Source organism: Aquarana catesbeiana, linkage group LG01, assembly GCF_042186555.1.
Source record: "Aquarana catesbeiana isolate 2022-GZ linkage group LG01, ASM4218655v1, whole genome shotgun sequence".
In the NCBI taxonomy this organism is placed as follows: domain Eukaryota; kingdom Metazoa; phylum Chordata; class Amphibia; order Anura; family Ranidae; genus Aquarana; species Aquarana catesbeiana.
The window spans coordinates 829,932,989-829,958,309 of NC_133324.1; the positions used below are offsets into that span (position 1 = coordinate 829,932,989).

A 25,321-nucleotide genomic window follows, 5' to 3' on the forward strand; every position below is an offset into this window, starting at 1 on the left:
CAGACCCTTTAACATACCTAAACTCCCTTAAGTCAGTACTAGAAGACTTTAGCTTGGTTTCACTATACAAAGTGAATACCTCAAAATCACATATGATACCCATAACACTGAATGAAAACCTTAAAAAAACAATTTCTGTGTCCTCCGGCTTCTCTTGGGCCCCCCACTTTATAATCAAATATCTGGGCATCAAGCTCACCTCACCAAGCTCCTCCATACACCTAATAAATTATAATGCAGCATTCTTATCACTGAAACAACAAATTAGCAAAGTACAGACAACCCATCTATCATGGGTCGGTAGAGTAGCTGTAGTCAAAATTTCACTACTTCCCACAGGACTCTTCCGATCCCTCTCTCATCATCTTACCTCCAAAAACGTCAATCCTCTGTTAACCGCTTTATTTGGAATGAGAAGAAACCTAGATTCAAACCTCAGTGCTCTACAGACCCAAACTAAACGCAGGAATGGGAGTTCCTAACCTGAAAAGTTACCACCAAGCGGCTGTTCTTGATCAACTAAAATTCTGGTGGTCCTCATCACTTGACCATGTATGGTGTCCCATTGAACACTCATTACTTGGGTCATCCTTGCAAGGTACAGTAGGAGTAATACTTCTAGGTTTCACTCCTAAACCATCTCCTTACCTAACCATCAGAGCTGCTCTATCCACCTGGAAGAATCTGCACCCCCAACTCCTGAAATCACACTCATCAGACTTAGCCATCTTGCCTCTTGTCTCCCTAGAACCTTTGTCACCAGACCTATCACTTTCACATTGGATAACTGCTGGAATATCAATTCTGGGATGCTTAATGGATGCTAACTCACCACGCACCTTCCAAAGCCTGCAACAATCTTATGGATTGCCTAAATCAGACTTCTACATATACCTCAGAACTCAATCTATCCTCACAACTATCAACAAAGGAACTCATACTACATACCAATGGATATAATATCCTTCTTTACCGACGCATCTCCAAAAAACAAAGGCATCTCATTCCTCTACCAAACTATCAACCACAACCTTTTCTCAAACAAAACACCCTCTATGGAATTATGGGAAGCCGAACGCTCACAACAATTCAATACACAACAATGGTGAAAGGCTTCTCAACTACTTACCATATTCTCGAAATGTACCACCCATTGGGAATCATCCCTAAAGATTCTTCACAGATGGTACTACTACCCTACTAAATTGGCTAAGATCTTTTCATCCCAGTCACTGTTGTGCTGGAGGGAATGCAGAAACCACAGATCCCTACTACACATATGGTGGGAATGTCCGGTAATAAAGCCATTCTTGAATTATGCCTTCAACTTTCTATCCTCTGTATCAGCAGTCCATATGGAAGGCAATCCTGCAACATCACTCCTCCTACTACACCACAAATCTTGGGCCCCAACACAAACCCCTTTCCTTGTACATGGCATCATAGCAGCCAGGGGAACGATAGCTGCTGCCTGGAAATGAACTGAGCCTCCGGATCGCTCTCTGTTTCTTCAAAACCTGAACACTAGCACACAATTTGAACTGTTGTTTGCAGTTAAAAATGACAAACGTGCACCCTTCTGGAAGCATTGGCATAAATGCTTCCTTCTGGAAGCATTGGCATAAATGGCTGAATCACTCGGACTGCACAGCAAGTATTTAATAGTATAGACTATCCTGGCCTTTTTAAGGCAGGATACAGCTCACACTAGGTATCCCGTAGAGGCCTTTCTTCATCTAAAGTGTTTGTCGTCTGCAAATTACCATGTTGTTAATAGCACCATCACTCATAGGTTCCCCTCGCCTGTACTCCTTAACCTCTCATTGCATATGTGCCATAATGCTGAAATGTTTTAATACTGTACAAGCTCTGTAATTACTAACTTTGGCACAGTTTGATGCCATGTTTGTTAACTTTCTTCTGAATACATCCCTAATAAAGACTAAAGATTAAAAAAAAAAAATTAAAAATAAATGTGAATTCTCTCTAAGCACCAAATAAAATTAAAAAAAAAAAATTTAAACAAAATTGATGTGGGGTCTCCCCAAAATCCATACCAGGCCCTGGGTCTGGCATAGATTTTAAGGGGAATGCCACACCAAAATCTTTTTTTAAAATGGCATGGGGTCCCCCAAAATTCATACCAGGACCTTTGGGTCTGGCATAGATTTTAAGGGGAACTCCACCCCAAAATTGAAAAGAAAAAATGGCGTGGGGTCCCCCCAAAAATCCATACCAGACCCAAATCCAAGCATGCAGCCTGGCAGATCAGGATGGTATGGGGACGAGCGAGTGCCCCCTCCTGAACCGTACCAGGCCACATGCCCTCAACATGGGGGGGGTGGGTGCTTTGGGGCAGGGGGCTCTGCGCCCCCCCACCCCAAAGCACCTCGTTCCCATGTTGATGGGGACAAGGGCCTCCTCCCGACAATCCTGGCCGGTGGTTGTCGGGGTCTGCGGGCGGGGGGCTGATCGGAATCTGGAAACACCCTTTAACAAGAGGGCCCCCAGATCCTCCCCCCCATGTGAATGGATATCAGGTACATTGTATTCCTACCTATTCACCAAAAAAGTGTCAAAATGTAGAAACCACAAGAGACAGTTTTTGACAACTCCTTTATAAAAAAAGAAAATAATGTCCTGCGATGTACATCCACCATCCATCACGTCACCCGACGGACCCGAAAGATATAAAAAACGAACAAAGCTCCGCCTCGATGGGAGGCCTCCCGCCGACTGCTGTCTCTTTGATTTGGCAAGGGTGGGGCCACCCAGTGACGTAACGGGTGACCCAGCCCCCTTCTGACGTCATGTGCCATCAAGTGACATCAGAAGGGGCGCGGTCATCCGATGCAGAGCTTTGTTTGTTTTTTCTATTTTTCATGCCCATCGGGCGGGTGTGATGGATGGTGGATGTACATCGCGGGACACTTTTTTTTTTCTTTTTTAATAAAAGAATTGTCAAAAACTGTCTCTTGTGGTTACCCTTAAAACCCATACCAGATATGGACTGGGGGGAGACCCTACGCCCGTTTTTTTTTTTTTTTTCATTTTTTTCATCTATATTAGCAGGAACCAGCAATAAATACAGCCGCGAGCAAGTTTAAATAAATTTTTTTACCTTTAGAAATGTGATTATTGCTGCAGCATGTTCTATACATAGCACAGATGCGCCACTTTACATGCAGACTAAGGGGACCCCCCAGGCACAATATTTAGAGGAATATTTCATTTTTATTGTTTCACTTTAAGCATAGTTAAAATCACTGCTCCTTTAAAAACAATAGATTTTTTGCATTGATACATGTCCCCTAGGGCAGTACATGGGTCCCCATACACTTTTTATGGCAAAAACTTGCATATAAGCCCTTAAAATGAGGACTTTGGATTTTTCATGTTCTTGTCCCATAGACTTTAATAGCGTTCGCATCTTTGCTAGAACTCGCAATAGGCAAATGCCTAATAGACAATGTCACAGCAGCATTGTGTTCAGCTTAGTAGGATAGTGGTCTGCACTCCTGCCTTGAAAGACTCTAGACCATGGGTTCAAATCCTCACCGAGGGTATTACTTACTGAAAGGTTGCATTGTATTCGGCAGCATATGCTGGAAATAGGAGAATGCCTAATAGCCAATGCTGCATGGTTGTTTATATAATATTAACTCTTCAAATGCATGCAATGGTATGTAAGTATTCGATAATTCCAATTATCACACACTAGTTTACTTTTTTTGTTTTTTTACTTGTTCGTGCACTGGAAAGTTCAACACAGCTACCTTGGTGGGTGTGGGTGTGGGTGTGTGTGTGTGGGGGGGGGGGGGTAGTAGGTTGGCTGGGATTTGAACTCATAACCTGAGAGCTTTGTAGACATCAGTGCAAACCACCAAGCCATTGTGCTAAGTACACTTATGCATAATAGGGAAGTGTGAATGAACACAAATTATTACTGCTTTATAGTCTCATAAAAAACAAAATTAACATGAAAAAAAACATATAACAGATACTGTAACTGTAAATGTTTAATACATATAACCTTACGGAATAGCAGACATTACTCTGTAATACTCTTTCATAACTGCATTCATTATCAAAAGAAGAAAACAAGCTAGGAATACTAATTGAAATATACATAATTAGATGCACACGAGGTAGAGTACACCTCGCATAAAAATGTTTTATTCATGTGATCATGGCTACAGTACAAGTCCAAACTCGGTAGCAATTGGCACTTGCAAATTTGCGGATATGCCGATTTGATATTTACAAAGGCATGTTCGCCGGCATTTGCACGCTTTTTCATTTGCATGTTCGCCTAGTTGAAGTCTTAATTGCCTTAACTGGGTGTCACTAAATGCAGAGCGACCATAACTTTGTTTGTCTTAGTAAATCAACCCCAATGACTTCATTCATTTATACCCCAACACTACCTGCTATTCTTGACCACGGCATTGCTCATATATGGGTAAACAACCCTGAGAGTTTGGTTACTTCTTCCTGCTTCTATAGGAAGTTTCTAGAACTTAGAGTAGGGAGATTCAAATTTCCATTCTGAATATTCAGTAGGGCCTGTCCCTGGGGAAGGTGTGCTCAGCAGGGACTGCTTATCCCTTGTTCCCCTGCCCTATCACCCACCCATTTGGGTTGGAGACTGATTTCTGCATAAAATAAACTTTCTGCCAAAAATACAGTAAGCTACTAACTTACTGTTTGGGCTAACAACATAGTGATGTTTCTGCAAGTCCCAACCAGTGTTGCCAGCCACGCCTGCTGGACTATACAACGTTTCCTATCCTACACTCTTCACTGCCCCTTTTAACATGCATAGGTTGATTTCTTTTCCAGCAAAACAGTGTTGCTGCCTTGACTTTCAAGAGCTTCCCAACACACTGTATGTAGAGAAAAGGCTGTTGGGAGATGTTGTTCTGGGGGTATGCCTACATACAAAGAAACCAACCTCCCAACAGCTGCCCCGGAAAGAATTTTACAAGCCTTATGATAATGTCACAGGGAAAAATAAAAGCTGTTTCTTACTACAGGAACAGGGTAAAAGAATAAAATAGTAATGGGGCATGCTCTAGAGGGAAAGAGGATTTTGGGTAATGCTGTGACATAAATTTTAAAAAAATTAGTACAAGTGTCATTCATCAACATAACTAGACAGAGCTGTATGTGTGAGTCACAGTTAAAAGAGGATGGCCAAAGCTTTTTTTGGCCACACTTCTCTTCTGGGTGACAGGAGTGCACTTTTGCTTTCTTGTGACCCAGAGTCAGCAAATAGCGTGCTATTGCCCACTGTCAGCTGACGTCATAGAGCCGCTACAGGCTCCTCACCATTTTGTCGGAATCCTCCTAACTGCCTGATTGACAGCTGACTCCATCTCTCAGCGCATGGCTGAGAGCCGAAGCCAGCTGTGACCATCCCCACCCCAGTCCGGCACTCCAGGGAGCACTGCAGGAGTAGAGTGCAGAGCAGTGACTGACAGTTACTTCTGTCCAGTCTGAGAAGTCTGAACGAGTAGAGTAGAGATTTTTTTTTTATATACACCCTAAACTTCTCCTTTAACTGCTTATTTTGTTATGTTGTCCCAAATATTGATCCAGTCCATGACAAATTCCTCAACTACGTGAAAATAGTAAATACATTCCTGATATGGAACAAAAATGCTTTGTCTGACAATGACTTGATTTATAGTAATTCGTATTTAAATTAGTATATTTATGCTTTGGAATGTTATTTTAAAAACTAACAAAATATACCAAAATAATAGGTGTTGCTGTTCATTTTCTAGGAGGATTTTTTTTAGTGGAGCCTACAGCAAGACTGACAATACTAAATATATATTTTCTTTACAGATGCCTACACAACCGCAGAGGTGACGTATGTATGGACACGCAATGCCACAGAGTCAGTTGTGGTAGCACCAGATGGCTCAAGATTAAATCAGTATGTCCTCTTAGGACATTTAGTTGGCAAAGAAACTATTAAGTCAAGCACAGGTTAGTTAAATTGCTTTAAGCATAGTAATTTAATTGTATTTGTTTTCTATGAAAAAAATTAAATATAAATAATCAAATCAAACAGGTCTGAGTCTAGAGCAGCTGTAGTTTCTCTGTAATGGAAATGGTAGAAATTACTTTCGCAGTTTGTCATCTGCTTCTGAGCCTAAAAGTAGTGCTCCGTGGGTTTACATTTTGGATTGTCCCCAGAAAAGTAATAGAGGGGAAATCTTAAACTGGGGATACTAGCTCTGGTGACTTGGGGGTCCCCAAGGAATTCCCTTAATTTGCATGGATTTCCTCTCAGTTTCTGTTTAGCTGTGGGATAAGAAGTGAAGGAAAATCTCTGCTATGGGACACAGATGGTGAAAAAAAATGTGACATGGGTTATAGCCATCCCTTGCTCTATTCAAAATGAAAAAAAAAGTTTTGCCTATAGTTCTTAATGCATTCTTGCATGACCTCTGGATCATTCGGTAATTTTACAAGTCTACATGAATACATTCTTCATATGCTATAGTAAACAGTAATACTATATTGTTTAAAGGAGAAGTATGAGATTATAAAAAAACAATCATACTCACCTAGAGGACCGCCACCTCTAAGACCGAGAACTGAGCGATCAAACACCGCTAATCGCTCAGCTCTCGGTCCTCAGCCTACGGAGAGCCGCTGACTGCCAATAATAAGTATTAAAGAAAAAAAGCCCTAAGGCTAACACTGCGCTAGATGATAATTAGTAAATAAAGTGAATATGTGGAAACAACAAACAAAAAAATATATATATTGAAGGAGCCAGTACCTAAAGTTCAATACAAAAAACTTAAATGGAATAAAAAGGAAAGTGAACGCAGAGCTAGATATGGTGTGAAATTGATTATTATATCAATACGTGATAAAAAAATGAATGATCAATATATAATAAATTCATGAAAAAAAGTTATTATGTAAAAAACAGAGAAAGTATTAAAAAAAAGAAAAAATATAAGAAAAAAGAAAAACTAAAGCAACGTCCCATCCAAATAATGATCAGTGAAGAAATCCGTGCAAAGTTAACCTCCAGAAGGGAAAAGATGAATTGCAGGAAAAAAAAAAAGTGACACCAATCTTCCCAAAAATCAAACATGTATTCAGGTCAACACCCAAAGTGTAAGGTAGTCTGCTTAGCAAAAAGCCGTGACTGCTGATAACAGTCTCACCCAGCACAGGGAATTAACGTTCTCCCCAAAACCAATATGGCATCCGGAACAGCCGTTGATGTTCTATTGTTGCTCAAAGATATACAACGAAAACTCCCATAGTGCAGTATATAATTCAAATAATTTAATAAAAGAAAAGTTTGCACTTAAAGGAACGAAGTATAGTAACAAGCGGTTGTGTCATGTGAGAGCCGCGACGTCTCTATTAGCTTCTCCCTATCTCCTATGTTGTTTGTCTCACCACCATCGCAAAAGGATAGCATAATGACATCACTGTACACTTACTTATTACTTAGCATTCTTGAACAAAAAGATATATCTGATGTTAGATCCACTTTTTTTTTGTACCAAAATTAAATGCAGCACTGTAAATAATGTTATATAGTGTTATTTCTGGTGCAAGGTAATACACGCCACTATAATTTTTTTACTTACTTTTTATTATAAATGTTTGACTTTATTAAACTGTATAGCTTTATTCAACCATGTAACTTTATTAAACCACAAGCAGAAAAAAATCTTTGTATATTATGTGAGCAGTTTTTACTTGTGAAAGTGAACGCATAATTGCTTGTTGTGTGTAATATATTTGGTTACCCAGCCTGTAGTAATATCATAGCTGGGTGGAAGCGCCCCGGTTCCATATGACGTTCTCCCAGTTGTGTGCTTCCTCCACGCTCTAACAGCCGATCTGTGGATTAATCTGTAAACCGGACACAGTTTGTGACAGATCGGTTTACCAGGCATGCCTTGGTATCATGTGATTGTTGTGACCAATCACAGAAATCACATGAAAATTGTACACAATGCATGGCTTTCATTCATAGCCATTCATTGTGTAGTATTGTGATCTTCGTAATTGAACATAGTGGTTGCATGGTACAGACAGGGCCAATCACAGTGCATTGTACTGAGTGATAGCTGTGGCCAATCACAGCTATTCCAATAGTATATAATGACTATGCATGGATGCCATTCATAAAAATGTTTGCTTATAACATCATTACTGTTATAAGCAATAATAATGTTAAAGAAAAAACCTTGATTACTTCCCCAAAGTACTATAGTACTGCACTGCACTGTTCTGATCACAGAAAGAAAAATTGTTAAAAAAAAGAATATATATATATAATATTTTATTTTATTTATTTTTTTTTTTTTTACCACACTGCCACCAGTCAGTATCCCTAATCACCACCACACCAATCATATGATGACTCTGTACTGGGGTAATTTGGGGGTATTTTTACTGTCCTGTCATTTTAGGGCCTCAAGAAATGAGATCAGTATATCAGGACTGATCAATTTTCATATATATATATATATATATATATATATATATATATATATATATATATATATATATACCATAGTTTGTAGACCCTATAACTTTCGCAGGCTAAATAATATACACTGATTTGGGTTATTTTTACCAAAGATATGTTGCAAAATACATTTTGTTTTAAATGTTTGAAGAAAGAGTATTTATTTTCTGATGTAGCAAAAAAAAAAGAAAAAACCCAGTGATGATTTAATACCACCAAAAAAAATCTCTGCTTGTCTAAAACAAAATGATAAAAATGTATTTAGCTACATTGTTGCATGACTGAGTAATTGTCATTCAAAGCGTAACAACACTGATAGCTGATATTTTTTTCTGGACAGGAAGGGGGTGAAAGTGTCCGGCATTGAAGTGGTGAATTATGCTTGCTTTTAATAATAGTTCACTATTTCATATTAATTTTTGTTACCAAATACTCTGTATTACATTGGAGAGAGCATACACTCAAAAATGGTGCATCCTGTACTCTTTTGTATGCCTTTTTATTTAGTAATCCATGCTATATACAGTGGACAGTGTGAAATGAATTCTCATTTGTAATGTTTCTGTCTGGCAGGAGAATACACGGTTATGACAACACATTTTCACTTGAAGCGAAAAATTGGTTATTTTGTGATTCAGACCTATCTCCCTTGCATCATGACCGTCATCTTGTCTCAGGTGTCATTCTGGTTGAATAGGGAATCTGTGCCTGCAAGGACAGTCTTTGGTGAGTACAATCTGTACACATTTTATGAAACTGGAAGAAATTATTAGGACACAGATCGCAAGAAGAATGATGTATTTGGGTTAGCAGTCTAAAGTGCTGCTAGATTGTTTGAATGAGTAAGAAAACCAAATAACAAAAATTGATCAATTAACGCTTAAATATTTTTAGTTTTAGTAATTGCATATTCCTATTACATTTTATTTATCTTAAGTGGACACTTCTTTTTTTATTTCTTAAAAATTATGTTATTGTCCTATATTAATAGCCATCTGTATTAGCATTAGCTTATTTAGTAGTTGTCATTGCTTTATTTTCCCCACTCCATGGCATGTATGCTTTGCTACTTCACCTAATCTTCCAAACTATCAGTGAGAAGTAGGGGTGAGCTGAATGCTAAATTCAGTTTCCCAGAGGTTCCCTGAACTGAGCTGAAGTTCTGAATGTTAATCTGAACACATTTGAGGTCAATAGACACCCAATCAGTAAAATCAGTTCTGACCATTTTCAAGGCTAATAGACAAAGAATTGTCAAAATCAGTTCTGACCATTTTCAAGGCTAATAGACAAAGAATTGTCAAAAAAGGATATGGGGAGCTAGACACCACTATGTGGGACATATACCAATGCAATAAAAATGTGGAAAATAAAAATTGATGGGGAACAGCTCTTTAATAATGCCTGAAGAGAAATTTTAAAAAATACACAATTAAATAACTTTTGGAGGATGTCCTAAACCTGTGCAATGTATGCAATGTACTACAACAAAAGTGACATTTACAAAGAAAAAAAATATTGAAAATGCTGGCAAATTACATTTATCTGACAGCTTGTTTTTTTTTTTCATGTAAATAACGCCATGCCCCCCCCCCACCAAGTCTACCTGATTAAATGCCCCCCCCACCACCAAAATACATACCAAACCCTTAAGGCCCCTTTCAGATGGAGCGGAATCCATCAAGCGGATCCACCTGCTTAGCGGGTGATATCTCTGATCTATCGCTGATCCCCACTGAGCAGGCAGATGACAGGTCCCCGTCCACTCCACTATGCAGAGCAGAAACGGACACAGCTCGCTGTTCTCTATGGGGTGGTCCACCAGATGGATGGCAAACATATCCCCATCTGTCTGTTTTTAGTGGACCAAATTGGATCGGATGCCGGCGGGTGTCAGCGAACACATGTCTGCTGACAACTGCCGCGCCATAGAGAACAATGAGTGGTCTGATCAGGTCTGCCTGAAAAACGGACAGGCGGACCTGATCAGTCTGCTGGTGTGAAAGGGGCCTAAGGGTCCCCATGCTCTGTTTTCTTTTAAGAGGCTGTTAGTACATCCTTGAAAGGGGACTGTTATGTTGAAGTGAAACCCAAAACAAAAAATAACACTGTGGGATCCCTTCCAAAATCTAAACACCAGGTTACATGCCTTCAACAGGGGGCAAAGTGCCTTTTCCCCTATGTTAATGAGGACAAAGGCCTCCTCTCCACAACCTTGGCCTGGTGGTGTTTGGGGGTCTGCAGGTGGAGGGCTTATCAAAATCTAAAAGTCCCTTTTAAAATCAAGAGGGCACATAGATATCTCCCCGCCCCCCTTACATGAATTAGCAAGGTTTACCCCAACTTAATTACAAAAAAATGTAAACAGTAATAAAAAAAACACACACTTTAAAAAGTCCTTTATGAAAAAAAGTCCCCAATGTAAATCTATCATCAATGCAAGTCATATCATCCAGCAATTCAGATCCTTGTCAATCATGATGAACAATGGCCTACTGAAAGAAAAAACATGCAGACCCAAGGACAATCTGTTCTTGTTGCTACTTTTCACCAAATAACATATTCTTGGCTGACAGCTGGTTAGCAAACAAGTGGGCGGGGATAATGGCTGATGTCATTGACCACATATGGCCATGGCCATTGACCAAGTAATCAATGATAAGCAATGTCAGCCACCATCCCCGCCCCTTTGTTTACATTACTGCTGGTAAATGTATCACTTGCTATTGCAGATATAATAAACTTTGAAACACAAAATCATAAATTATAATATAAAAAATAACTATAAATAATTAACAAAAATAATAATATAATAATAATAAAATGTATTCATTAATGTAATCAACTCAAAAACACAGAAATTTGCTCAGTTGCAGAATTGTCGCTTTTGTCACTTTCGGTGTCTGATGACGAATTTCCTCACAAATCACTATCGCTCAGTTCTGCAAATGATCTACTTTACTATTGCTGTTTTGTAGCTGGTCTAAAACCGATTTTGATGTAAAGGGACGCTTTTTGGTTGCTATGGACATTCTCCAGTTTCCAGGCAGAAAGAACAGTATACAGTATATAATATAAAAGGGCATGCAGGGCACTGGACAAAGCACAAAGGACAAAAGGGATGTGAAATAATTTGATACAGTAAAGTAACCTGTAAGATTACAGTGTACTGTATGTATTCTGTTCTTTGCACTTTTTGAATTTCCTACCGGGCTCCATCCCCGTGTGTCGTGCCGCTAGCAGGGAAAGGAGCCCAACACACAGAGCTTTGGGCGGAAGACACAGCCGCCGCACACTTCGGGGGGACATCGCAGGATCCTGGGGACAAGTTAAGTAACTTTCCCTGGATACTGCGATGCAGCCCTGAGTGTGGCTCGGGGTTACCGCTCTTGGTATGGAAAATTCACCCCGAGCCACGCTCTGGAATACCGCTAAGAACGTTAAGGCCAAGTTACTCACCTAGAGAGGTGGTGTCTATCTGTAGGAGTTAAGCCAGCCATAAATAGATGGGATTTCAAATAAAAATTCTTCAGAAAAGTCTTAGGAAAAATTTACAAAAATTCTCAGGACATTCTTAAAATATTCTTTTGTCAATAAAAAGATTCTGTTTGCTTTAACAATTTTTTTGGAATGAATGGACTTTACTGAACGAAAATCACATTCACTATTATGCTCCATACACACGGTCGGATTTTCCGACCGAAAATGTGCGATCGGAGCGTGTTGCCGGACATTCCGACTGTGTGTGGGCTCCATCGGACATTTTCCATCGGATTTTCCGACACACAAAGTTTGAGAGCAGGCTATAAAATTTTCCGACAACAAAATCCGATCGCGTCAATTCCGACCATGTGTGGCCAGTTTCCGATGCACAAAGTGCCACGCATGCTCAGAAGAAATTCCGAGATGGAACAGCTCGGTCTGGTAAAATGAGTGTTCGGAATGGATACAGCACTTTCGTCACGCTGCAATGTTTTAAATACAGCGCACTCTGTTCATCTTTATAATGTGAGAAGAATTAAGTAGTTTTGCTGCTCATATTCACACAGACTTCTTTCTTTATTCTTTTTCGGGATTCCCTCAATATATTTTGATTTGTCACATCTGACCAAATTTCTTTTTGGTTGTTTTTTAATTAATTTTTTTTTTATTTTTCAAGGCTGTTTTTGTCTTTTTTTTGGATTTGTATTTTTTTCAAGGCTGTGTTTTTATTGTTTTTTTTTTGTGTTTTACTCCATAATATTTTTGTGTGTGTTTTGTGTGTCAAGTTACCACAACACCATTGATATCTTGTATTATTTAATCTCAAAGAGGTTGCTTGGTGTTGGTGTCTCTTGTTAATTTCACATTTTTTTTTTACAAATGTACCTGCCTCCTCACAAACAAACTGTCCTTTTTGAAGGAAAACACACATAGGCGACTATAATTGAATCAAAAATTCCTTCATTAAGGGTTGAGAACCAAAGAGGGAGGCAACGCTGGATAAACAGCAGAAATTGGCAAAGCCTTTGACCCCCAGGGCAGACATCAATTATTTTACTGCAAAATTGGTGGCCTGAGGAGTCCATATCTAAGGGAGTGCAGTCTGGTCCAGAAGTCCCAGAGATCAAAGCAGCAGATGACATCTGTGTCCCCAGGCTGTGGTACTACAAGAGGCTGCATATTTTGCCAGACCAGGCTGAACCCAGGGCCATCACTCTCTGGTCTTCCTTCCACGATTCCTTCCCGGCTGTGGCTCTGGTGTTGGAGATGTGGCAGGAGGAGGAGTAGGACCTGGAGGAGGAGGAGGAGGACCATGTGTGAGGTCACAAATGTGGGTTGCACATGTTATTTGGCCCCTCAGCCCCTTATTGAGAGCTTCCAAAATTAGGAACTCACACAGGATTCATTGGCCCTCCTCCATCTGCATCATTTTGCAGGCAGTTATGCCAGCAAAGTCCTCCTCCACAGTGTGGGGGGTTCTCAGGGCCTCTGTAGCCTTCCAAAAGAGGCCTATGGCAGCCTCCTCCAGGTTACTCTTCTTCCTGGCACTTTGTCTTTGAAGGTGTAGGGGAGGGACCTGGATATCAGGCAGCCTGCTTGGCCCGGCCACCTCCTGGCTGAGACTTCCCTGTGTATGAAAAAGGGACATGGTTTTAGTTTTTGCTTCAATCACAATCAAAAATTAGTACTCCTAACTAACATCTAGTTAACATCATTGATTGGACAACCAGAAATATTTAGAGGAATGCTATACCTGGCTCAATCTGGGCTCCTCCACATGTTGCTGCCTGGAAGGCCCAGGTTGGGCGTCAGAAGCCTCAGCTGAGGGGGAAGGAAGCGTGGAAGAAAGAGTGGAGAGTGCTGGCCTGGGTTCAATCTGACCTGCCAGAAAATACAGTCTCTCATAGTACCACAGCCTGGGGACATAGATGTCATCTGCAGCTCCTGATCTCTGGGAATCCTGGACCTTCTTGTGCTTCCTTAGATAAGTGCTCCTCAGGCCACCAATTAGAACCTTCAAATAGATGATGTCTGCTGTGGGGATCACCGACTTTACAAATTGCAAATTATCCAGCGCTGCCTTCCTCTTTGTTTGGTTCTTATATTCAGGGTGGTTTATCTGCCATAGACAAGGCAGCTCCCTGAACATATCAATGAAGATTGGCATAAAGCCCTTATCTTTCAAGATATCCATTTTTACTGCAAGACACATCACAAGACAAACCCTAATGTCAGCCTAAAGTCTTCTAAACTTGTGCAAATAAAGGCCTCAATCTAGAAGCAGTATAGGCGCAATGTTAAATCTTACCTTCGCTATCACGATCGGAGCCTCCATTACTCCTTCCTCCGCTCACAGATTGTACGTACTACGCACGCGTGTTACGCTTTATAGACACTGCGCATGCGTGAAACTCCACCCGCCCCTGACGTTCTTTCTAGTCTATTCTCGTTCGTCGCAGTGGGGGAAGAGCACATGGCGGAGACACAGCAGGTGTCAGATAATTACACCAACGAGGAGGAGGAAAGCCCAGAGCCTGAAACGTCCCGATCCAGAAGGAGACGATTTAAGGCCTCAAATATGTCCTTTGGGGAGATGTTGGAGATGGTCGACATAATGAAGAGGGCCAACTATGGTGGGAAGTATGGACCTTACCCCAACCGCAATGTCCGAAAGGCCAAGATCATGGCAAAAGTGGTCAAAAGTCTGCACCGGAATTTCGGGGTACGACGATCGAAAGATCGGCTCAGGAAGCAGTGGTCGGACCTCAAATTAAGAGAGCACGAGCAGTACAGAAAGATCCGGAGAGTGCTGCAAAAAAGTAAGTAGTTGTGCTGTGTTCCTATTCTTTTTATGTTTATTACGTTCGTGCTGCTCCATGTGCTTTTCTTAACTGTTGTTCAGTTTAAAATAGCAACTTTCATGTTCATGGGCACATTATTCGTATCAAACATTGTTCGTTTGGCCTAGAAAACACCATGATTTTGTCCATATGCATTTGGCCACATTTTTTAGGGCCTACTTGTCTGAAACGAATTTGGTTGGGTAACTAGAATGAAATGCAAACTAGATTCTGTGTAAGGAGAGGACACTCAGCAGCAGTTTTCACATCTGGGTGCTGGAGCACTAGTGTGGGACACAAGAACACCCTTTTTATTAGGGGGCCCACAAAGGTACTCCAGTGTATACTATAGGGGTGTCTCCATCTGTGAAGCTTGTACAAGACAGGTAAAGTATTCAAGCTTGACAAAGGACAAGAAAAATGCTACATCTTGGAACTCTGGCCACAAAAAAAATTGTACCCCATTTTTAACAATGTTTCATATTTATAGTTCTGCCATCAAATATCTGTGTGCTAAGTATAGCAAGACTCGGAGGACACCCCTCATCCGAGGAGACCAGAGACCCCCCACCTCACGAAGAAGGGGAAATCCAACCAAGACAAACAGAGCAGGAGGAGGAAGACATAGTGGAAATTGGCACCACAACAGCTGAGTGTCTGCGACCACAGGCTCTGGTAAGAGATGGATGCCGGCATATTTATAATACATGTTTTTTTTTGTTTCTATCTTTTTAGGTGATCGTGATGTTGTGGATCCAGATCCTTTCACCTCATAAAGTGCACAGATCCTGATCGGGGAGATCATGGGGTGTAATAGGGACTTGGAAAACATCAAGAAAAACATCAATGATGTTCTTCAAAAAAATAAGAACATCATTGATGTTTTGGGGAGAGTTTAAAACCCCTCCAAATCCCTTTGTTTTTTGGTGTGCTACAATTTTTTAACATTTTTTGTCAAATTGTAGAAAAGCCAAATTTTGAAGAGGCACACAGTGTGTCAACATGTGCTATCTGCCATCACGGGAGATCAATGGACGCGTTTTGGGGGTGCAACCCCTTCCTCAATAATAAAGTAGCTGTGAGGAAGGGATTGCACCCCCAAAACGCGTCCCTTGATCCCCCATGATGGCAGCTAGCACATGTTGACATTCAGCTATTTGTGTGCATCTTCAAAATTTGGCTTTTCCGGGGGTGACTTCATCCCATCTGAACGCAATATCAAACACAGTTTCTAAATACTCATGTCTAATATTGCCTTCAAGTTCTACCAAATGTGAACTTTGTAAGTTCAAGATTTGTGTCTTTCTTGTTGGTTTTAAACATGCCTGTTTTATCTTAAATGGACATTTCTACTTTTTCTAATGTGACCCCAAAAATTGTTATACAACAAACATGTTGGTTTGTTTTAAAAACCTTTTCTAAATGCACATGTGATTGTGCAGGTATTAAAAAGATTGTTGATCAAGAATGTGTGGATTATTGTCTCAACGCTACAACACTTTTGTGGTGCTCTAATTGCTGTTTTCTGTGACAATGGGTGTTATTTCCTAAGGGCAAATCCACTTTGCACTACAAGTGCAGTTTCAACTGCACTTGTAGTGCAAAGTGTCTTTGCCTTTAGTAAATAACACCCAACAGTGCTTTGTAAGGCTACACAATCACGCCATTTTCAGGACTCACCACATTTCTGTCAGGGTCAGCTAAAACAAACACAAGCAATAAATGTCACCAAAGATTTGCTTTTTTTTTATTTGAAAAAGGTTTTACACATTGTCTGGCATATTGATAGCCCCCCTACCCGCAAAGAATTCAAGGTATCTTAGCCGGACATCACAGGCACTCAGGGGGGGCAAGCCAGGACGGCCACTTTCAAGCGCCGTAAGGGTTGGTTCATTTTGAATTCTGGCCTCAGGCCCATCTGAGCCAGCATAGTTGGCAGAATGTTGCCGTAAAAAGTTCTGTAGAACACAGCACGCCAGGATAATGTGATTCAGTTTGTACTCCGCCATATGTATGGGTGTAAGAAATAGGCGGAACCGGCTGGCCATGATTCCAAACATGTTCTACACCACTCTTCTGGCTCTGGCCAGCCGTTAATTAAAAACCCTCTGGTCCAGGGTGAGGGTCCTCATTGGGAATGGCCGCATAAGATGGTCCCCCAGCGCAAACGCTTCATCCGCATCGAAGACGAATGGGAGTCCTTCCACATTGTCTTCTGGAGTTGGCAAGTCCAAGCTGCCATTCTGGAGACGCCTGTAGAACTCCGTCTGGGCGATGACTCCACCATCGGACATCCGTCCATTCTTCCCCATGTCCACATACAGAAATTCATAAGTAGCCGACACCACCGCCAACATCACAATACTATTGAACCCCTTATAATTATAATAGTACGACCCCAAGTTGGGTGGTGGGATGATGTGGACGTGTTTCCCATCAATTGCCCCTCCGCAGTTAGGAAAGTCCCACCGCTGGGCAAAGTGGGAGGCCACAGTCTGCCATTCCTGTGGCGTAGAAGGAAACTGTGCAGTAAAACAAAAAAAATTAGTCATTTTGCACATAAACAGGGAAAGCAGATTAGACACAAACATTCTTGCCCAACATCAAGACAACATTTATTTGAGGGAGTTTTTAAAGACCAAAGTATAAGGTACACCTATCAGATTCCCCCCCCCCATGGGCCATTTCTAACATTATAGGGGGGGAGCTCTTGGACAGGTAACCCTCTCCACTTCATTGAGAGATGAATGCCTAAATAATGGGTATTACTTTGAACAGCCCCTCCTTAGTTACACTATTGGCAGCCCACTGGACAGGTAAGAAGTGTCATAATACAAAGATATAAATACACACTGTACACATTTTAGCACATTTGGACATTCTGCTATTACCTATCAAGATAATAATAGGATACCAAAACTTTAAACAGTACCATTTGAAAGTATACAGGCAGGCCCTTGCACTACATGCTTTGGGGAATTCATCCATAAATCTGTGCACAGAAGAGATGGGTATAGTGTGTATGGGTTTGGCAAAGTCAGCAGATAGATGATTGAGGATAGATAGAGAATTGGTATCAGCTGACTTAGCAGTTGGGGGGAGGGAGGGTTTAAAATGATTTGGGGACCCCCCAAAAAAAGCCTCTGGCACTCTGCCTGAATTTGAAGCACCAATCACATTTCAAAACATTTTAGGGGTGTTTGGGGTAAAGTACTACTATGGAGCTGATAAAATACATTGTTAAGTGACTACATGAGGTGAATATAGGGCAGGAGACCATTCTGGGGAGGTAAGTGAAGGCAAATATGTATGAAGGAGAAAAAAAATAATTAAAAACCAGCATGAATGAGGACAAAGGGGACATTCACAGCATATTACAATCATGGTAATTAGGGAATGAGGAAAGAAATACAATATATTAGCAAACATTATATACAATAAAATGTGATATTAAAGGATAAAAATCTTACCTTAATATACTCCTTCTGCAGGACCTGAATGATGGCAGAACAGGTCTCTGGGATAATGATTCCCAGAGCCTGGGGGGAGATGCCTGTCGAGAACTTCAAGTCCTGCAGGCTTCTCCCCATCGCCAAGTACCGCAGGGTGGCGACGAGCCTCTGCTCCGGAGTGATGGTTTGCCTCATGCAGGTATCCTGCCTGCTAATATAGGGTGTCAGCAAAGCCAACAAACGGTGAAATGCAGGGTCCGTCATCCGGAGAAATATCCTGAAATCATCAGGATTATTCTCACGGATCTCACGGAGAAAAGGCATATCACAGAACTGGTCATGCTGAAGCAACCAATTCTTGGTCCATGAACTCCTCCCCACCCTGTTCATGGACTGGACTTGTGTCAAGGTCAGGACCCCAACACCAAGCCCCCGCACAGCACGAACTCTACGAGGAGTACGTATACGCAACATGGCTAGAAAACGGTCGGCTGCTCAGAACGAAGTAACTGAAAAACAGTAACGAACGAACAAGAACACAATGACAAAGTCACGCGTAGCTTGCTTGCACGCACTGAAGAGCAGATACAAACCCACAAGCACAAACTGAACAGCAGAAAACGATCTGAAAACCACGAGTCTGAAAAAGCGCAAATCGTCTCTCACCAAACTTTTACTAACACAAGATTAGCAAAAGGAGCCCAAAGGGATCTCGTTGTCAGAATGTCCGATCAATGTCTGATCGTGTATACGGGGCATTAGAAATTCATTTGTTAGAGAAAAAATTTCCATCCTTCTGCTTGGAAACATCTCCTCAATGTGTTAGAAAGTGAACAAGTAATAGTTACATAGTTAGGTGAAAAAAAAGACACAAGTCCATCGAGTTCAACCTATAAAAGGGGGAAAAAAAGTAATGATTAGAAAAAAGAACAAACTTTCTTAGAACCTTTTTTCCCCAAAAAATTTTGTTCAAATTTCTACTCACCTGTGTCCAACTTTATAGGCTCAGCAAGCTTCAAAACAAACTGAATGTTTGTGTTCAGCCAATGATCAACAAGTATTTACAGATTGAGAAGTCAGCAAGGCAGCCTCCATATTTTATGTTTTATAGAGAAATGTTATTTGTGACTGCCTTCTTCTATCAGAGGCATGTTCCTCTTTTTACTCATTGAGCTGCACATGTGTAAATCGATATCTTGCACCTCAAGTCTATTCACAACATAAGTGATTCAAGTTTTTCACAATGTATCACTGTACAGAAATGCTGAAACGTGGCATCAAGTGTACCATGTGCTGGATGCAAGTAGTATATATGACTAATTATATATAGTAATAATAATTAATAATTATTAGTAATAATAATTAAATGTTACTCCAAGCTGCTATTATTATAGCAAGTTCAAATCCTTAATGGGTGTTATGGGTAAAATGTTGACACCACCTTACAGAATATGTCAATGGTTATTTTTCTTGTTTCATTATAAATTAAGGTTATTATTAAAAAAATCCTCACGTTTGGTGCTTGGGCTAACAAATTTTTTCAGGGGCAACTTTGCATTTTAGTGAGTTTGCAACATTGTACACATCTGGTGGTTTTTTCTTTATGTCTTGTTTGTTTGTTTTTTTCTTCTTGTTAAAGCATGCAGCATTGCTATATATTACTCTGATTGTACTGATAGGAAGTCCCAGAGGTTTCCTTCAAGTTGAAAATGAAATCTCTCACCCCACATTAAGATTCCTCCCATGTTTTGAATGTTATTGGAGATGTTGTCCAGGCAGTGAAAAAGCAAAAAAGTGTTTGTTTCGCTTATTGAAATGTATTCTTGAAAAGCTGTAGAGATGTCCCAGTGCTGTCCCTCAGGGAGATGTGTCAGGATAAATAATAATATCCACACAGTTTATTTCATATCACACGTACTGTAGAGATCATGTTAAGAAAAAATAACAGACACTTTACATATTTAAAAGCAGCCTAAAGCATTGTTTAAATTAGATAGAAAATAAGAAACACATTTCATAATCAAAAGCTTTGCTTAACTGCCAGCTCTTCAGTACAGATACGCCCCCCACCCCCCCCCCCCCAAAAAAAAATGCAATGAGCAGATTTGTACTGACATCTATACATAGACATGTTAATGGATTTGATTTATATAAAAAGTTGAAAGATGAAGCTGTAACTTTAATGAACGCACAGACCTCTTCTATGTGTTCTGTAAATAATGATGATTGAACTGATTTTTGTGAACATGAATTCAGGGAGATCATGCCAAATATTAGCTTCATATATTAGCTTGGTAACTGATAATTTTTGTAGTTCTTTATTGTGGTCTATTGGGAACTTTCTGTTTGTCTTCATGTATAAATTCCTAACACACAACAATAATTTTAATGTCAATCATAATAAAAACTACCCTTCATCATTAGAAGCACTTCTCAAGTTTAAATCAAGTGATTTTGCCTTGGCAAAGGGGTAATTCATTGACAGCTATTAGGCTGTTTACGTTGAAAGTAATTTTCCCTTAGTGAATGAGGTGATGCTCTACTGTCTTCCATCATCCAATCATGTGCAAGCAAAAATACAGTTTTTTTTTTGCATGATTGGGTATTCTTAGCTAAGTGAATTTTCACCACATTCACTAAGCTAGGGGAAAATTCCCTTTCTCTTACAAAGTAAAAATTCCCTTGCCACGTGAACAGCCTATTTTCCTTTTATAAATTATTGTCACAAGCTCTTAAAGTTGAATTTTAGGCAAACAGCCAAATACACACATAGGGGTTGCTTTATTAAAGGCAAGTTCACTTTAATTTAGTTTAAAGCGGAGTTCCACCCAAAAATGGAACTTCCACTTAAAGTATGCGTGACCCCCTGACATGCCAAATATGGGGGGAGGGGGAGGCGGTACCTGGTTTTGACAGGTACCCAGCTCCCACTTCCTCTCCTGGTTCCGCGCCGCAAGCTGTCACAGCTGGGTGCCCACACTTGCAATGTAAGCGCCATGGAGAGGAGGGGGAGTAGAGCGAGGCTTCGGGCGGCCACATCGCTGGACCAATGGACAGGTCAGTATCTGTTTTGTAGCTGCTGACTTTTAAATGGGGGGAACTCCGCTTTAAGGAATGTGGTAAAAATTCACTTTGCAAAGAATACCCAATCACGTTCAAAGAAAATAAAAATATTTTTGCTTGCACATTGGATGATAGAAGCCAGCAGAGCTTCATCTAATTCCCTAGACAATAAATAGAGAAGTGAATAGATTAATAAGCTCATTTCTCCATCAATCTTCTTTCTCCAACTATGATAATGCTCCTTGTACTGCAGCACATCTGATTGGCTGCTTGTGCTCCTTCTCTCACCCCTGTCTGAGCTCTGTTATACAAAGGCTAATCAGACTAAGTCACTCATATTTCTTCACTGTAAAATATATATTTACTAGTGTATTAATAATTACAGTACAGGACTGCATTATTTTGTACCTTTGATATCTGACCGGAGTTCAGCTATATTGTACGGGGCAAATTATATCATTAGTCTTCTGCAGACAGTAGAAAGCATTCACTAAGTCATTGCTCTGTGCAGTATGGTATTCAGGATACAAATTAAAGGATAATTCACCTTTACATAGAAAATAATAAATGCATATTTGCATCTAAAAAAATATGCATTTTTTTTTTTTTTTTGTAGTAGACCTGTAAAGCATTGCACCCATGACCAGCAGATCGTGGGTGTAATGCCACATCCCTGCAGACTCTCTGTATATCTGTCTGGTCATAACTCCAATACGGCCAGGAAGTTACACTGTGACAGGAAGCATGAATAAACTACCACAGCATTTCAGTTCAATTCACAATTCATTGAGACCTAAAAGCCAACAATTGCAAAGTCTGTAGGACTTTGTAGTTTTCCCATTCACAGAACACAGTGAATGGGTGACACAACTGGGTGCCGGTGCATTTGAAACTGTTACATGTCACACAATGAATATGGGTGTAACACGTAACATGTTACAAATGGTGAACTATTCCTTTAAATTCCAAGGAAAACAAATTTGGGTGGAACTAAGGTGGATTTTTACACTGGCCAGTCATAGACTGAAAATCAGAAGCAGGTGAAACAGCAAAGAACTCAAATGTCATTGAGATCTAGTGTCCCTTCACACATAAACAGACAGCTGTGGCACAGTAAATTGCAGTGGTTTACATTGTGGCAGCTTCCTTTTGTTTGTACAAACTTTATTCAAAGTACACAAAAGTGACACTTCATTCATGTTGCTGTACAGCAGCATAGTGTGCTGTGTTGCTGTACAGTGATGTGATCCTGTCCAGTGTGGTGCACTAAAATGCACCATGTCTGCATTTTTATTGCAGATCACTGCAGCGCAGCTCCCGGCTGCGTTTCAGTGTGAACAGGACACAGAAGAAAGAACTCTATTCTGTGTATCCTAGTGGTTACCTGAATTTTCCAATGTGTGAATTGGCCCTTTTACTGTTTATCTCTGGGTCAGTAGCTTGCTGCTGGAAGTAAGTATATGCCAGTATGAAATTCGAAAATGACTTCTGTTCAGTCAAACATTTGGAGTTTTGGAATGTTTCAAGGCTTCTCTACAAACAGCTTTAAACAGGTTAGTAGACAAATGTGTCCTGATTCTGGGGATGCACCCCATCTCTGCTCCCAAACTAATTCATAATTTACTACCTCTGACACTATCACTCCACTGGCAGCATCATCAAAAGTACTAACACAGTAACAGTGCCCACTTGAATTTACTAGACCTGATGTATTTTTCCATTTCCTAATTAAGGATGAAGCGCAATTGCTAAACAATAATTATAGGTAAGTTCCCAACAAGATGGCCAGAATGCATTTCTCCCCCCTTCTGGATTTTACTATAAAACCAGGCATAACTGGGTGATCGATGTAGACCAGTGACCTCAGCTGGTTTAACCTCCCTGGCAGTATGATTATTTCAGATTTTAGGTGCTGAAAGCGGTACAATTATTTTGCACAGAAATTTGGCGTTTTATATTATAGGCCTGTAATTCTTAGGAATAATTCACTTAAATCTGTCCAAACGAGAGTCTAGTAGACATCCCGGGTATGATAAAGTTTGAAAAATGAAATAAAAAATTATAATATAATAAATAACTATAAATAATTATACCAAATAATAATATAATAATAATAAAAATTATTCAATAATGTAATCAAATCAAAAACACTGAAATTTGCTCAGTTGCAGAATTGTCGCTTTCGTTACTTTTAGTGTTTGATGACGGATTTCCCTACAAATCACTATCACTCAATTTGCGAGTGATTCTAATTTATTATCGCTGTTTTCTAGCTGGTCTAAAGCCACTTTTGATGTAAAGGGACAGTTTTGGTTGCTATGGACAATCTCCAGTTTCCAGGCAGAAAGAACAGTATTTATAATATAAAACTGCATGCAGGACACTGGACAGACCACTAGGGACAAAAGGGGATGTGTAATTATTTGATACAGTACTGTAATCTGTAAGATTACAGTATACTGTATCTGTACTGTGTGTTTCACTTTTTGAATTTGGCGCCGAACTCCCTCTCCGTGCGTCGCAACGCTCGTAGGGAACGGAGCTCGGCACTGTGAATCGAGCGAGACATCGCAGGATCCAGGGGACTATGTAAGTATCCTCTACATGGATCCTGCGATGTGATTCCGAGTCTGGCTCGGGGATACCGCTTTTGGTATTGAAAATCCACTCCAAGCCAGACTCGGGAATACCGCCAGGGGGGTTAAAAGTCAATTCAGGGGCTTCTTTGGCCAGCTGCACATGTCCTGATAGAAAGTGCTTCAGCACAGCAGATAGTCTCATCACTATTAAATAACACTCTCCACCTTAAGTGTGATGAAATTAGGTTAATCCTAGATAAGTGACAATTATCAACCTACTTTCCACAGTATTTTAAATACATCAACCTCAACTTATAGCTACCTTTGCATTCCTGCTATATCTGAATATATTCTCTCACTGGCTCATTTATTAAAGTTGTACTAAAGGTTATACATTTTTTACCTTAGTGCATTCCCTCATTAGGGGAAAAAATGTTCCATTAGTTCTATTGCCCACTCACCTCCCTTTATATTTATCGGAGTCCTGGATCGATCCAGTGCTGTACCAACCTGCAGCAGTGATGGTCTCTCTCTCTTTCTCATCACAGGCTCAGAGATAACAGCGAGAGCCATTGGCTGTTGCTGAAATTAATCAATTCCTCTGAGGAGGGAATGGGGGGCACAAACAGCCCAGCTCGGGAGAGAGCCTGCTGGTGTGCCACCTCAGGAAGCCACTTCCTATGGTGGCACATAGAAAAAAGGAGAAGCCATACCATGCAATACCATGTACAGAGCAGGTAAGCACATTGTTTAACATTTTTATTCTTTTAATTAAAAATTTAAAATTTACAACCACCTTTCCATCTGTTGGGTTATGTTAATAATCACACAAAAAATGTATAAAGAATTCAGATGTAGTCAAGTCTTAGTTGCTCATTGACCAACATACAGAGTACAGAAAACACCTAGTAAATAGAAGTTCATGGAAGAAACCACCTTGGTAATGAGTAGTTATAGAGGAATGGTCAGACTTGTTAATAATAATAGGACATTCGCAACTTCTCAATCACCCCTTACAACTGTGGTGTACATGTTATGGTTTGGTATTGTCGGAATTTGGTAAACATAGTACAGTATAAAATAGTAGTGTCAGAATTGATCCAGCCTCTCTTCTATTAGTGGCTAAGGCTGGTCATAATTGAGGTGTCATTGTGTTTGAAATATTTTGAAAGTTTAAATGTCACTAATAATTTCTTACCATATGCAACCATTTATGGGTACTAGGAAGGTATACCCAAAGAGTATCTAAACCCAAGAACACAAATATATTTATTATTTGAGTGTAGATTAGTGAATACTGTGCATGCTGATTAATCTCTCTCCCTGTATAGATAGATAATGTGGAACTGACACGTTTGAAGGATTATTTTATATACTTATATG

At 40.2% G+C, this 25,321-nt stretch overlaps 1 protein-coding gene across 1 annotated transcript in view; it reads left to right on the top strand.

Moving 5' to 3' along the window:
* Positions 1-25,321, top strand: part of GABRA2 (gamma-aminobutyric acid type A receptor subunit alpha2) — a 309,547-nt gene that overhangs the window by 240,425 nt on the left and 43,801 nt on the right. The window contains exons 7-8 of the mRNA XM_073608489.1: positions 5,854-5,997; positions 9,095-9,247. Coding sequence (XP_073464590.1) covers positions 5,854-5,997; positions 9,095-9,247 — 297 coding nt within the window. The remainder of the gene's footprint in view (positions 1-5,853; positions 5,998-9,094; positions 9,248-25,321) is intronic.